At 39.6% G+C, this 16,720-nt stretch overlaps 1 protein-coding gene across 6 annotated transcripts in view; it reads right to left on the bottom strand.

Annotated features, from left to right (window-relative positions):
- Nucleotides 1–16,720, bottom strand: part of GRIP2 (glutamate receptor interacting protein 2) — a 494,881-nt gene that overhangs the window by 5,929 nt on the left and 472,232 nt on the right. For 5 of the 6 annotated variants that reach the window (XM_087923753.1, XM_087923751.1, XM_087923752.1 and 2 more), the window contains exons 21-23: nt 13,334–13,454; nt 9,201–9,437; nt 3,933–4,079 (exon numbers count right to left, since the gene is read on the bottom strand). In XM_087923753.1, the coding sequence (XP_087779879.1) occupies nt 3,933–4,079; nt 9,201–9,437; nt 13,334–13,454 (505 nt within the window). Of the gene's footprint in view, nt 1–3,932; nt 4,080–9,200; nt 9,438–13,333; nt 13,893–16,720 lie in introns of those variants that run through there. The other variant, XR_015741616.1, reaches the window with a different exon arrangement.

Raw genomic sequence — 16,720 nt, 5'->3', positions numbered from 1 at the left:
CGGTTGCTTAATGAATGGTGCTAAGTTGTGGACTACCCAGCCCATGCCAAATCATATTCTGATGTATTTCAAAACTGAATACCTATTTACTTGGGGAAAAGAAACATATAAGGATGTGAAATGTTGCATTCTTGCAGTCCCCTTAACCTCCAGACTAGAGTTTCAGAGCCAAACGTGAATTCTATCACATCCCTTATCTGGCAGCCTCACTTCCAAAATATACTGGCCACATTAGCTTTTCAGTTATGAAAAGCTGACCTGTATACTTTTGCAACCCAAGAGAGAAGGGGACGATTTAAATGTTAAGCATTTTGAGTTTTCCGCCTTTTTCTCCCTTTTACTTTCTCTCTGACAGGCACCACAAAAGGCAATTCTGACATGAACAATATGGAGGATCACTAATAGTAGCGGTAACACTTTTGCAGTGCCACAGTAACAACAACCACAAACAATTAACAGCAATAAATGAACCACGAGAGCAGGAAAACTGTACCAACTGCCTCTTTCGATATTTTAGGAAGAATGGCTGAGAAACAAATGTACTCATCCCAATAGGGTGGCATGCTGAAGGCCTTCCCTCTTTGCAATATCTAAGCAGGGTTGGGAAAGATCCTCTGTTCCATCATGCCAGAAGGTGGCTGCCCTTCATTCGGATGGCCTAATATTCTTAGAACTTAGAGGATTTAGAATAACTTTATTGTCACTTGAATGTATACTAATCAGCATACATTAAAATGAAATTTCGTTGCATACGGTTCTCAAAGGGTCATCACCTCCAATATACACTACATAAACATGGCACAATAAATAAACGGTACATACATACATACATACATATGCATGTACTCTCAGATATTATATGACACAGAGAAACTAACACAGTCTAGTTTGGATGTATATATATGTACATGACAAGAAAAATGAATTTGCAAGTTTACAGATGACATAGGGAACAAAGTTCTTAAGAGAATCTGGTAGTCCTGCTAGAAATACTTTGAAACCTCCTCCCAGAGGGGAGCAACAGAAACAGACCACAAAGTGGGTGGGTGGAGTCTCTAACAACACTTTGAACTCTAAGTACACAACACCTATAAGCAGTATCCTAAATAACGGGAAGGGAGCTTCCTGTAATCTTCTCGGCTGTCCTTTCCACTCTCTGTATGGACTTTCTATCTGAGGCACTGCTACCACCAAACCAAACAGAGATGCAGTTTGTTAAAATGCTTTCAATTGTGCCTCTGTAAAAAGTGGTCAGGACAGAAGGAGAAAGATGTGTTCTTGTCATATGATGCAGGTAATGCAGATGCTGGTTTGCACGCTTCACTAACGATGACATGTGGAGAGACCATCTTGAGGGGGATGCCCTTCTAAAAATGGCAGGGCTTTCATGGCTATGGTGGGGTCGGCTAGTTATGTTGTGACATTACTGCAATAAGTGTGATTAAGGTTGGGTTTGGGGGGTGAGGTTCTAAAAGTGAATCTCCTTCTAAATTTTAAATTCTCTCTAAATGTGAATTTCAAGAGCAGACCTGTAAATTTTGTCCTCAGTATGCATGTGCCTCAAGGACAACTGTGTGGCCCATGGGTTGCACTCGCTAGCTATAAACACATACAGAGTAACTCCTGGAAGGTTTTTTTGTTTTCTATTTTGATTCCTGAACTGCTGTGTTTAATTGTGAAGCATAAACAAAAGAGAAAAGAGTCTTGGGAGACTGAAAACCAGACTACCTTCAGCAAGAAGCAGGCACGGGCCTAGATTCAGGGGCAACAGTGGAAAAACTATGGCTATAAGGATGGGCAAATAAGATGGCAAAATGCATCTAATGGAAGAGGCTTTCACTGTGGCTTATATTTCTGAAAGGGAAATAATGGAATTTTTTGTTTCCTACTAAATGTTTCAGAATAAACATATTTCTAAGGAAAACAAGAGGTGGACAGAACTGGATTTTAAAGAACTATGTCTCAGACTGAAGATCAATATACTTTCTAATTTAAAATTTAATTCCTGGGTACTGGACAAAGTATTTCCTATCTTCCCAGTGACTAAATAATAATGGAAAATATTTTTCCCCTGCAGGTAGAGAAAAGAGGTCAGAGAAAGGAGAGAAGTTAACTGGCAGAAAAAAACAACAACAATGGCCTCCTTCATGTTGTCTAGCAAAGTTTTGAATCAGGGTAGTCCTCGATTTACAACAGTTCATTTAGTGACCATTCAAAGTTACAGTAACACTGCAAAAAATGACTTATGACTGTTTTTCGCACTTATGACCATTGCAGTGTCTCCATGGTCACATGATCAAAATTCGGATGCTTGGCAACTGGTTCATATTTATGATGGACAGATGCAGCATCCCAGGGTCATGTAATCCCCTTTTGTGACCTTCTGACAAGCAAAGTCAATGGGGAAACCAGATTCACTTAATAACTGGATTACTAGACTTGGTAAGCGTAGTGGCTAGAGTGCAGTATTGCAGGCTAACTCTACTGCTTGCCAGCAGTTCAAATCTCCCCAGGCTCAAGGTTGAAGTCAGCCTTCCATCCTTCTGAGGTGAGTAAAATGAGGACCCAGATTGTTGGGGGGCAATATGCTGAATCTGTAAACTGCTTAGTGAGGGCTCTAAAGCACTGTGAAGTGATATATAAGTATAAGTGCTACTGCTATTGCTACTAACTTAACAACTGCAATGATTCACTGAACAACCGTGGCAAGAAATGTCATAAAATAGGGCAAAACTCACTTAGCAATTGTCTCCGAAACATAAATTTTGGGCTCAATTGTGGTTGTAAGTTGAGGACTACCAGTAACTCATTTCTGAGGTAAACCAAGAAGTATAGAAAGGAAAGCTGGTTACTCCCTTTTTGCTGGTTAAAAAACAATGGTAAACAGCAAGGTGTGGAAAAGATTTTCTTTGGAGCTAAGGCAGAGGGGAAAAGAAATTAGCTACAACCATGATCCTGTTTTGCTACTCCCCTCACCATCTGTTTTTTAATTTCTTCTGTGCCCGAAGGGAAAGCCATCTATCCTTCCAATCTCCCATCCCCCAGACAAATCACAGAGATTTGTTGCTTTTTTAACATGATTTTGTTTTAATTGGAATGCTTTTATTACCTACTTCCATTTCCGTTTGCTTTTATGGTTGCTTGTTTATCTAATTGCCTTTATTGAAGATTGCTTGTTCTCACCGGGCTCCTTTGGGAGGAACGGTGGAGAAGAAGACAATGACAAGCAAAAAATAATTAAAATAACTAAGTTGATTTTCTCAGCATGATGACTGGGTGGTGGAGAAAGGGCAGAATTATGGAGCAAAGTTTAGCTGAATGCCAGTGCTCTAGAACTGAAGGCCAGATTTGAACCAAAGGTGCTTTTTTAGGAGACAACTGGACTTTCTTGTTTTTTGTTTTGAAGATGTTTCACTTCTCAATCCAAGGAGCTTCTTCAGAATCTGAAGAAGTTTCTTAGATGAAAAGCAAAAGCACCTTTGGAATAACCATGACCTGGATGATTGAAAATCTCTACAGAAGGCCAGATTTAAGAACACAGACATAATTTTAAACGAGGGACACAAACACAGCTGCCTCACTGTAGGTGAAATTACATAATGTGAAGAAAGAGGGAAGGTAAGGCTGTTTCAGGTAGGATCTCTCAATAATCACAGGTAGCCAATGACTTTTAGATGAGCATACCAGAGGTGGTATTCAGGAGGTTCTGACCAGTTCTGGAGAACTGGTAGCGAAAATTTTGAGTAGTTTGGAGAACTGGCAAATACCACCTCTGATTGGAAATTTTACAGTATCCTTTCCTTTACCACACCCATCAAGCCATGCCCATAGAACCGGTAGTAAAATTGTTTGAATCCCACCACTAGAGCATACACATCTAACAACTGTTTAAGAAACCATTTTTCTTCCCCCATCCCATTGTGATTGATTACCTGGAGAACTCTGTCATAAGGCTTGAGTCCACACTGGTCAGCTGGCCCACCTGGACGGATCATATTCACATAGACACCCTTTTCTAGTAAGCCATCAGAGATACTGAACCCAAAGTCTTCAGTTTCAGGATCCTTGTAAATTGTCATCTATAGGAAAAGGCAACTTTAATTGGGATGATGGTAAAAATGAAGTTGGACATACGAGATCGAGATTAGACAAGAGGAAGAGTGACATTATAAAATATTCAATAACTCGGTTGTCCCAAGGGTGCTTTTTCAAAAGGCCACTGGACTTTGTTTTTCTTTGAAGATGTTTCACTTCTCATCCAAGGCGCTTCTTCAGTTCTTATAAGTGTCTTCAAGGGAAAAAATGGAAAAACAAAGTCCAGTGGCCTTTTGCAAAAACACCTATGGGACAACCATGACCTGGATGACTGAGAATTTCCGTAAACATTCAACTTGGGCAACATGAAGTGTCCATAGTAACACTCTAGCTTATTTTTCAGACCCTGAAGACTTGAATTCAAAACCTTATTCCATGGGATAACTTATACTTACCCAACCTGATTGTTTTAAAAAATAGAGATGAGAGATGCCTTACCAAGGTTTGTTAGTTTCTTTTCCTTGAAGGAAAATTGGATTACAGGTAAATAAGGCCTGTAAACTTGTTATATTGCAGGAGCATTTTTAATTTTTAATTGAGTCACCCACAGATTTGTGCCCATGAACCCAGATAATACAACTTTTATTCTGCTCCAAAAATGTGACACTGCTTTATTGAGAATATTCATGAAGCCAATAGAAACCATAGTTCCTAGATGGACAGAAGACACTTATGTGGAGGAACCTCAGTCATTCACATGACAATAAAAATAATAAAAGTATATAAAGGTAATTGAACTCCTGCATTCACTTGAGCATTTCACAGCTACCCAGTACAATCATTGAAAGCTTTGCTGACTAGGCATTTAGCCATCCAACCCCATCCGTTTATTGCAGATAAAACTGCATCATGCAGTAACTACACAAGTCAGTCTGAAAGATGCAAAGTCTATGATTGGCTTTGGGTCATTTGACTATATTATCATTAATTATCCTCAATGCTAAGGTCTCCAATATACTCTGGACACCAATCAATTCCTTATCCACTCACCTTTTAACGTTCATTAGATCCCTTTTTTATTTTTTTTTAATGGGAGATTGATACATTTCAAAACAAGGTACTAGTATCATCATTATTCTAAGAATTCCTATGGTTCCATATTTGTTTAGATTTATTCTTTTTAAAAAAGGAGGGAGTTCATCACAACACTATGCATTACAGTATTTATGTTGTGTTTCTATCTCAAAAGACAAATTGAGCTGGAAAAAAGTAGAAGACACTTCTGAGGGGGAAGAAGGAGAAAGATCAGAGTTGGAGTAAAGGACATCCTCACCAGTTTGTCTTATTTGGTAAACAGCTCCCAACATAAGAGCTATGTTAATGGTCAAGCTACCTAGGGACAGGCCTTCTGGTGTGTTCCAAATTCCAAATGTGCTCTTTGTTCTTAAAAACTGAAAAGTGGACAATCCTTTGGTGTTGAAATTGGTATCATTAGCCATGCTGTGTTCAAGTTTCAAGAAGGGGGAAGGTACCTTTATAAGATACCCACAGATGATCTTTCTCTGTGTATTGGAATGGCCTGTACTCTTCATATGATCTCCTTCTAGTTTAGTTTAGTTTAATTTAGTTTACTTTATTGTCACTGCACCTCATATAATGGAATCAAACACCATTCTCAGTGAACAACATGACCATGACCATGAAAATAAACACAAACACACATCCTTCACCCTTTACACATTGAACCAGAAACCCCCAACACCACACCAACACTGCACTATACAGCAGAATTCAAAAGAGCTACTGCCCTGGGATAGAACCTGTTTTTCAGCCTATTTGTCCTGGTTTTTATTACTCTGTACTGTCTGCCAGATGGTAATAGTTCAAAAAAAAAGGGTGCCCAGGATGAGATGGATCTTTGAGAATGTTTTGAACTTTCTTAAGGCAGCAGGAGCTATAAAGCTCTTCCAAAGAGGGGAGAGGGCTTGGGTGAGATTAAAAAGAAGGCAGGAAAGTAGACAGATTTCTAATTAGGGAAACAAAAGAGAATTAAAAGTACATATTGCCTTGTGTCAAAGAGGCAGGAGAAAGCTTTTTGATGGTTAGACAGGAAACAGAATGAGAGAAGGAAGTAAGGTTTAAAACACTACTGTTTTAAAAGGCTGAGTTAGGGTGAATGGTCTTTTGTAACAGAGATGCAGAGTTTTTTGGGATCCGAATACCAGAGTTGGATAAGTTAACAATCAATATTCACTGGGTGAAATCATTTGGGTTTTAGCCAACCCGCTGCAAGTTATCCATGAAAAGACTGGAAAAAGATTGTGACAGAGTGGGTTTTTGATGGCTAGCCAAGACCAGAAAAGTTTCTTCACCTGCCTATTCTCTCTTTCCAACACCCTTATAAGGCACTAAGCTTGGTGGCAGTAATGAGACCATCATGCTGAACAAGGGACATACAGTATATTTTGAGAACTGCCTGGTTGAAGGAGCTCTCAGGGCAGAAAATAAAAATATAACTACCTACCATGTAAAGTGCTTTTTTAAAAAATAAAATAAAATAAATAAAGTTGTTCAAATGAGTTATGATTTTATTTTCTCCACAAAGGCAATTAGTACAAAAATGTAGAATTCATATTATTAATCAAAACAGCATATATCTATATTGCAATCAGGTATGCTAATGGGAGCCCTAAATAATACAGCCTTAAAGTTGCCATTTTTCCATTTAGTGAATAGCCATGTTTCTCTTGAATCAGACGTATATTCCAAAAGTCTTCAATTAAAATTAATTTCAAGAAAGCAGAGGCAAGAAATAAAATAAATAATTTTTTTTTTTTTAAGAAAAGGAAGGCAGAGGCAAGAATTCCTTTAGAAGTCAGAGGTTTTGATAGCAACAAGAAGAATTCAAGACTAGCTTCCAAGTTATTGGATTGAACATCCAGGTTAATTTCTAGTTAATTTCTTCAAGCCTATCCATATATTAAGTTAAAAGCAAGTTAAAAGCAATTATCAAAAGTCAACACAAATTTGTCAAGAGCAAGTCTTGCTATATCATATATTTTTTTCATCAATTACCTTTCTAAATTTCTAAATGTAGATGTACTACATACCAGTTTTTGCAAAGCATTGAAAAAGTAATCCATTACATTTTTATTAGCAAGCTAGCTAAGTGTGGGTTAGGTGGATTGGACAGTTGGCGCTTAAGTATATGACAATTAAGTTGACACTTGGCTCAAAAATTCCTTAAGTGTTCCTCATCAAATTGATGTCAAATGGGATTCATTTCCAGACCTTGTACTATACCAAGGGAGGTAGGGAAGTGTGAATAAATATATAAGTGTGTGTGTGTGTGTCTATGTGTGTCTGTAAATAAAACCACTCATATTTTATTGAATTTCTTAATACAATATCATGACTCCTGCTGGGTTTTTAACCCCTGAGAAAAACAACTGGAGAACTAAGAAGTCTGTAAAAGTGGCATAAGGCAGATTTTAAATCTTGGAAGGCCCACTGAGACGTATTCACTGAGGTAAAATACAAGCAAAGATGGAGGGAATTAGGATTGTTTTCTAATAGCTGTCCATAATAATAAAATACCACAAATTTGCTTGAACACGGATTATGGTTAGCTTTGAGAAGTAAGACAAAAAAGCAAATAAGAAAGGGAATGTTATCCAGTTTAAAACAGGTTGCTTCAGGTTACTCTCAAATGAACCCTTAACTGTGTAAATAGAGCGCTTGATTTTTAACTAAATCTTGAAGTAGTTCCAGTAACCAAAAGTCTTGTGGGAAAGGCTGGCGCCAGAGTAAATATTCTCATGCAAGTGGTTAATGGTTTACATGTCATTAGATATCTCTGATAACCACAGAATTTGTATTTTGAGCCTTCAGTTTTTCAGAATGATAAACACCAGAAAAGAAAAACATCATTGTGGGTCCAGTACAGGAATCCTCCCCCAGTCTCTGCATGCCAGCAATAAAATGGTATTTGGACAATTATGAAAAACATAGCAGACATTCTCTTGTCTCATTCCTTTGCTTTTTCAAAAGGCAACTGGGCTTTGCTTTTCCTTGAAGAAGTTTTGCTTCTCATCCAAGAAGCTTCTTCAGTCCTGACTGAATGATAGAGAATGGAAGGATTTATATTCCTTGCAATCATCTGGTCATTAGCGCTCTATCTGAGAGAAGAACCAAAGAAGTTTTTTGGATGAGAAGCAAAACATCTTCAAGAAAAAACAAAGTCCAGTTGCTTTTTGAAAAAGCACCTTTGGGACAACCATAACCTGGATGACTGAGAATCTCTACAGACATTTAGACATTCTTATGCCAGGCATGTGGGGAACTCCATTCTTTTGATACTAGTGGCACATAAAAAGCTGCTTCTCTTGTCACCATTGGAGACTGCCTTATAGTTGGTCAGTCATGACTTTTTATGGTTTTACACAGCTTCTCTGGAGATGGAGGGACAAACCTTAGCACTTCTCATTAAGCTGTTATCTAAGTCAGCATTGTTCTAAGGAATTAGGAGGAGAGGCTGAATTCTCACAGGAGGACCCTTGATGCTATGGGTTTAATGGAATGGTCTACTTCCTACTATTTGATGCTCAAATACAGTGAAGCAACCACTGTATTTTCTTTAACTGTTTTTTAAAAATAAAATAAAATACAAGGATCACAAGAGATTATCCCACAAACTTACTATGAAACAGTGGTGGGATTCAGCCAGTTCGCACTGGTTTGAGCGAACCAGTTGTTAAATTACCCGCTCCCTCTATCAAACTGGATTCTGGGTGCTATGCTGTGTTGCAATGAGAAAGAGCAATGGAGCAGCTGGTGTGACGGAAGGAGAAGGCCACTTTCCCTCTTTTTTCTCTCTGTTACTCCTCCTTCCCACATGCCGACTGTTGCCCATTTCTCCATTACAGCACAGTATAGCACCCAGGATTCACTTTAATAGCGGGAGGGGTAATTTAACAACTGGTTTGCCGAGGGGCAGGTTGGCAGTTGTGGGAGGCTCGTCCCACATGTGCAGCAGCTGGAGGACCAGGATGGGCCACACCTCCCACGACAGCCAACCTGACCCTGGGTGAACCGGTTGTTGAATTATCTGAATCCCACTACTGCTATGAAACCATTATTCAGCATGCACATATTGGCACACACACCTTATGCAGCTCAAGAGGAGTCGGAGACATGATTTCTTGAATCTCATCCTTTATTGTCTTTATCTCCAAATTCTTGTCATTCTTAGTTGGGGTCACATTGTTGTTGTCCTGCACTTCAACTGAGCTTTTCGGGTTGCTTTTCCTTGCTGGGCTCAGTCCTGACTGATTCACAGAGTTTTTGGGCAATTTGCCCCCATCAAGGCTCAGATTATGTACACTGCCAGACATGATGGATGCCTAAAGGAAACAAAAACAAAGAAAAACAATAGAATGGGATCAGACATTACAAGAAAAACAGTAAACAGTTCAATCCAAGAATCTCCAAGACTGCCCCCACTCACAAGACACCAGAATATAAATTGACAGAAGACATCACTCCTTACTAGCACTGATGTTATTACCTAGTTAGGGTGATGAAACATCTACAAGAAAATAAGGAAGCTCAGAGAACACCAAGGACCCCTCATTTCAATCCTGGGCTACAAACATTCTCCTTTATTGATATTGAAAAAAAAAATGACGTCTTCTGGATTTCATGTTGATATAAAAATGAAAACCTTCAACACTACAGATGTTAAATTCTGCCTTTCTCCGACCTGCTAAGGTAATCTCACATTTTGCCAGCTCTTTTATATACCTAGCATTCTCTCCTTCAAGAGAGGCAAGAAAACACTGGAAAAACAAAGATATTCCAAGACATTTTAGGACACAATGATCAATTTGCTACTGAATGGTAATTTCTTTCTCCATGGGATTCTCTGGCGATGAGAAATATCCATCGGGACACACAGTCAACAGAGTATTTGAAGACAAACAGTGTTGCAGTGTTCCCAGTCGTGTTGCCCTGTGTGCAAAGTTACTGTCCTTGGGCTTAGAAGAAATTTGATTGTTCCAAACAAGTCATGAGTCAACTTTTAAGTTGAAAAAGGATTGCAAATCGAGATTTTTTCTGGAACAATGCTATGACAGGCATGTGAAGAAGCTTGAAAAAGGTTATAAAAGGTTGTTCTGAATTTTGGGGAACAGTTTATATTCTACAACCTATCCGACAGTTTGTTGCTTTCTTTATATCTGTGGCCCTTGATCTGTGGTCTGTGGACCACTGGTGAGTCCACCTGTTGATCTGGTCTGTAGCTTTCTCTGTAATCAGCTCCAGTCAGCTGGCCTAAGTCTTGTCTTCTTCCCACATCCTCCTCCTCCTCCTCATTATCATCATCATCATCATCATTCATCGCACTGTCAGCCAGATGTTCAGATTGGGTTTGGCATTTTTGTCTACCTACTGAGTCCTTACCAAGGACCTGGGATAGGCAAACCTGGAAGTTTGATGGTGTTACACATATCACCGCAGGATGGAAGTTGTTCCAACTAAAGCTGCCTTCTGCAATTGACTGATGGCATATTTGTCAATGCCTATGGTGTTCAAGTCGTGCTCCAGTTGTTTGGGACTGCACCCAAGGTGCCTATTACTATTGGTATTACCCTTGCTTGCCTATGCCATAGTCGTTCTATTTCTGTTTGAGGACTTTGTATTTTGTTATCTTCTCCAGTTCTTTCTCTTCTCTTCTGCTGTCTCCAGGCACTGCCACATCCACTACCCAGACCTTTTTTGTCTTTCTTATTGACAACTGTTAAGTCCAGGGTGTTATGTGGTAGGTGTCTGTCTGTCTGTCTGTCTGTCTGATGATGATTATTAAAAAGCCTAAGGAAAGGATCAAAGGAAAGTCATAGTGAATTCTTTGTCACTATGAGGTAGTCAAGAACTGCTTAGCAATAACAGAAAAACAAAGTTATTCTGAGTAACAGGGAGTGGTTTAGATGAGTGCATGTCTGAAAATAACTGAACAGCAAATTCAACTGAAAAAGCATGTACTCAATGACAACGCTCATGAATAGTGTAGGGAATGCTGAAGGAAGTAACAGCAGGGAGAATGGAGTCAAGAAGTTCACCAGAAAACTTCTGATCAAGGCTGTCTACTTGCTGCACACCATCTTCCTTTACTCCACATCAAAGCCTGGCAGCCTGGTTGTGGGGTGGTATGTATGTTTCTGTGCCTGAGTAGGAATTGATTGTTAAAACTACAGAAATAAACAGAATGTTTTTGTTGTTTATTTCTTGCATCTCATATCTATTGTTGCCCCCTAACCTTTTACAGCATTCGTCCCTAGGTGCAACTGCCTCTGTATCTTGATGTGGAAAGAAAGAAGGCTTAGCACAGTCCCCTGGAATTCCCTTGTTATTGTCAGCTCCTTTGATGCCATGAGAATCTCCAGGGCAACCCTTCACATTTCCATTAAGAGATTTCTCTCTGTGGAACACACAGACCGGTATCAGACATTTTATGAAGCATTTTTCTTAGTCCTACATGGAGTAGTCCTTGAGATGGTAACATTAACAGGAGGGGTAGGAAATTGCAATATTGCCAAACTGTCCGCTTTTTACAAAGTTATGGATTAGTGCTGGGGTCTTCTGTTTCTAGTTTATCCAAGCATTTTTTAAAAAAAACATGTTTGTAGGGTTCTTTGTTCCTGTTACTTATCATGCTGGACTGTAGTTAGTCATTTGCAAAAAGGGATTCATTTGAAAACTGTTTCACTGAAGCCCAAAAATACCATTGTAGCATTGTGGGTACTAAAATACGGGAAACTGACAATACAAATAAATCTTCAGAGCTGTTAAAAATGTTAAGTCCACCTTGAGTTAAATATAACTGTGATCTCACAAAGGCAACAAAAAAACAAATGTACAAATAGGGAATGCAGTGATGAAGATCCCAAACTACACTTTCATTGGGCTGGAAAGCATTTGGCCCCAATCTTCTGTGTTTATATGGCAAGTGGTGCATAAAGTAAATCAATGAGCAAATCAATACTTGAAGAGAGTTTTTTTTTTTTTAACAAAATTTAGTTTTAAGAAAACTTTTAAAATAGAGAGGATGAGAAGATATAAACAAAGACACCCACAAGGCATCCATAATCATTATTTTGTTTGCTTAAACAGATGTCATGTTCCAAACAAGTCTCATATTTTTCAAGCCAAAAAACATTGGGAAGGAATGTTGGTTTAATTGGCAGGTCCCTGCATTTTCTGAACATCCATTTCATGGTCCATGATGGCAGAAAGTGTGAGAAGGACTACTTTACGCTCAGAAACCAAGCGTACCTGTAAGTTACTTAAAACCTTACTTTGAAGGGAAACACACAATTGTTTGGACCACTATACAGAGTACAGGTAATCCTCAACTTATGACCAGAATTGAGCCCAAAATTACTCTTGCTAAGTAAGATAGTTGTTAAGCGAATTTTTCAACCTTGCTTGCCATAGTTGTCAAGTGAATCACTGCAGTTGTTAAGTTAGCAACATGGTTGTTAAATGAATCAGGCTTCCCCACTGAGCTTGCTTATCAGAAGGTGATCCCATGGTCCCAGGATACTCAACCATCCTAAATCTGAGTTAATTGCCAAGCGTCTGAATTTTGATTGTGTAACCATGGGAATGCTTCAGCGGCCATAAGTGGGGAAAATGCTTTTAGGATAGAATAGAATAACCGAGTTGGAAGGGACCTACACCACTTCAGACAAACGGTTGTCCAACATCTTTTAAAAAACTTCCAGTGTTGGAGCATTCACAACTTCTGGAGGCAAGTTGTTCCACTGGTTAATTGTTCTAACTGTTGGGAAATGTCTCCTTAATTCTAGGTTGCTTCTCTCCTTGATTAGTTTCCACCATTGCTTCTTGTCCTGCCCTCAGGTGCTTTGGAGAAGAGCTTGACTACCTCTTCTTTGTGGCAGCCCCTGAGATATTGGAACATTACTATCATGTCTCCCCTAGTCCTTCTATTCATGAGACTAGACATACCCAGTTCCTGCAACCATTCTTCATATGTTTTAGCCTCTAGTCCCCTAATCATCTTTGTTGCTCTTCTCTGCACTCTTTTTTTTCAATGCCGTTGTCATTTTGAACAGTCCTTGCATGAACTGCTGTAAATCGAGGACTACTGTACTTGTAAAGGTAATACAAGTTGTTGGTCCTCCCTTTGCTCTCTGCTCTCTACACCATGGGTTGAGACATGCTCACAAGCACAAAGGGGGAAAAAAATGTTAGGCACAGCCGTTTTTCGAAGATTCATTACCTCAATCTCCCTCAAAAGTTCCGATTGGCCGCATGTTTCCAAGTCCTCCAAAGCTTCTCCAAAAACGCGCCAAAAATTATCCTCATGTGGCATCTCAAGGCCATTTTGGCGGGTGGGATATCTGTTGTAACGTAGGAACCAAAGATTGTCAGCACTCTTCTGGAGCAGGATGGAAGCTTCAAGGCTACAGCAATTGGCTCGCCAGTAAAAGCAGAGACTTGGCAGAGTCTTCATATACAAAAGCAAACAACATGAATTTTTCAGGCAAGAAAGAGTCCAAATACAGAACCTCCATGCAACTTTCACTAACGGGGCAAAAGTCCTTGAAAAGGAAGAATTAAACTGGAGTAGCAATGCCAAGTTCAAGAGGGTAAATTAAGAAGTGCCTGTAGGAAGATTGTAGGTTTAGGAAGACGTGGTAGGGTGGTTTTTTTTTTTTTTTTTTGTGAAATAGAGAAGTAAAAGGAAAAAAAAGATGCATGATGGATAAACCAGGAGCCTCAGAGACTGTTAGTACAAAGGCGGATGGGACAGAATTCAGATCTGAGACACAGAACACCTGAGAAGAGAGAGAAAAACACAGAGGGTAACGGACATGGTGAAAAAATGGTAAATACATCAGGTCTCTAGGGGAGCATATCATGTAAAAAAGATGTATATAAAAATGATTTTCTCTAGATTAGACAAGCAATTAAATGCAGGTTGTCCTCGACTTACAACCACAATTGAGCCCAAAATTTATGTTGCTAGGTGAGACAGTTAAGTGATTTTTGCCCCATTTTACAACCTTTCCTGCCACAGTGAATCACTGAAATTATTTAGGTAGTACCAGGGTTGTTTACACTGACAATTGTGAAGTGAATCTGGTTTCCCCATTGACTTTGCTTTTCAGAAGATCTCCCAAAAGGGATCACATGACCCTGGGATCCTGCAACCGTCATAACTATGAGCCAGTTGCCAAACGTTTGAATTTTGATCACATAACCATGGGGATGGCGCAATGGTCATAAGTGTGAAAAACTTTTTACAGTGCCGTTGTAACTTCAAATGGTCAGTAAATGAACTGTCATTAAGTTGAGGACTACCTGCAATTACCATGGCTTCAAACAGAAGGCTGATTAGGGCCTGTATGTAAAAACCACATAGGTTTCAATTCTTACGTTCATTGTTCAGGATTTTTATTTCCAACAGTTTACACCTCAAAACTATGGTGAAAAGTATATTCTGGTAGAGCAGAAAAAGTTGTGCTTATTGTTATCCATCCCTCTTCAAAAATAAATAAATAGGTGGGTAAATCAGCAACCCCTAGTCCAATCATCTGAGGTAACTTTCCCACATGCATTCTCACAGGTGTTTGGGCTGCAGCTCCCAGAATTCCTAGCCATCATCCTCAATGGCTGGCAGGGGAATTCTGGAAGCTGTAGTTAACAAAACCAGTCAACACCAGTTTGGATGAGGCAGAATAAATAAATAAATAAATCAAATAATTAAATTAAATAATTAAACAAATAAACAAACAAATAAATAAATAAAACCCAACTAGGATATTAGAATATGGAATAACCAAGAAGGGCTAAGAACTTCCAAGGGCAAACAGCCCCATGGCTAAGATGTGTCTTAAGACAGGGGTCCCCAACCACCGGTCCCTGGACCGGTACCGGTCCGTGGAACATTTTCTACCAGGCCGCCGGTTTGCTGGGTGCCGCCATCTTGTGTCGATGAGAAAGTTTTTTTTAAAGACTCCAATTTTTCTTCTTTCCTTTCTCCCAAAATGAAAATACAAAAAATGAACTGCATAAAGTTCTGCTACAGCAGGCATTCGTTCCCCCAAAAAGGAACTCACAAATTACAGAACAAAAAAAAAGATAGAGGTAGGATCAGGATATAGGCAGACGCAAAACTTTATATGCAAAAAATAGCCAATCTGGGCGGTTAGCCCTGAGGAAAGTGTGGGGGGGGCGGGGAATGGTAACAGCCGGCATGCATTTTTCAAAAGAACCACAAAGGCTGCTGAGCCCTGGACAGAAAGAGTGAGCCGAGTAACATTTTGTTGCTTCCTGATTGACTAATTTCAAGCTCCCAGCTGCACTAATTGGGCAGCGCCGTGTCGCTCATGTGACCTCCAGGAGCGAGATTAAATTCAAACGGCCGTGTAGGAGGATATCAGGGAGTCGGTTGCGCCGCTTCTGCGGGAGAATCTTTTCGTTGCAAGGCAAGCGGGTGGGTAAGCGCCGTGAGGTGGGAGGGGTCAGATGAGGTGCCGCTGTTAAAAAAAAAACTGAGTGAAAACAAATTTAATTTGGATTTAGTGGAAGGACAAGTTTTCCACTTTGTTGGATGGGTTCTAGTTGAACAAATGAAGCTGAAAAAGGGGGCTCTTGCTTTGGGATCGCTCGGCTTGCCTTGTCATGTGTGCTGATGCCAGTACCGGGCCGCGGATCATTTTGTGATGCCGGTACTGGGCCGTGGCACAAAAAAAGTTGGGGACCACTGTCTTAAGATACTCTGTTCTGTTGGGGACAAAGCCACTCTCAATATGTAGTTCCCCTCAGATTCGGTTACACTGTAATTTACCAAAATATACAGCTGGAACTGGGCAAACAAACAGGACCAGATTTAATTCTTGAGGGCTTGAAAATTGAGTGGCAGAAAGAAATGGAAAGAAAGAAATTCTAGCTGTCCCCAAATTGTATTGCAATGTTTTACTTTTTACTCTCTTCTAAGAGATAAGAGGCTGCCATTTCCTAGAAAGGAAGGAGGGAAGGAAGGAAGGAAGGAAGGAAGGAAGGGAGGGAGGGAGGGAGGGAGAGAGAGAGAGAGAGAGAGAAAGAAAGAAAGAAAGAAAGAAAGAAAGAAAGAAAGAAAGAAAGAAAGAAAGAAAGAAAGAAAGAAAGAAAGAAAGAAAGAAAGAAAGGCCTTACATTTAAGAAGAATTGTGCCAAAGAAAGCAAAATCTTTTCTGCAACCCTAACATGAGATGAACTGGATTTCAGTGCCAGGAAAAGCAAGGAGCTTTGATTCACCTGGGTAAACAAACAATTTTTACTTTAGTCAGTTTTCTAAGCCAGAGAAACCAGACAGCAAGCCCTGGCATTCTTCCTCCAAGACACCCCAGACCAGATTTAGGCGTCGTTTCTTAGTTTTGATTGAAAGGGAAAACAGGAATTACAAATAAACTAAAGTCATGAAATGGTTTTGGAAATCCATGCCAAGGGAATGATTATTGTTTTAATTGTTTAACACTACAAAAAACTGTGACACAAATAGACAGAATGTTGAACTGAGATTAAAAAAAAAAACATTTTATGCCACTGCCTTTTGTTGTCCTTGTAACAGCCTCAATTCAATCTCTTTCTCCCACCACCCCCCAATCCTCAGTTATGGAGT

The sequence above is a fragment of the Pseudonaja textilis genome, chromosome 2 (genome assembly GCF_049901715.1).
Source record: "Pseudonaja textilis isolate UNSWEBS1 chromosome 2, rPseTex1.2, whole genome shotgun sequence".
Classification (NCBI taxonomy): Eukaryota; Metazoa; Chordata; class Lepidosauria; order Squamata; family Elapidae; genus Pseudonaja; species Pseudonaja textilis.
This window is presented reverse-complemented; position numbering and strand designations above follow the sequence as displayed.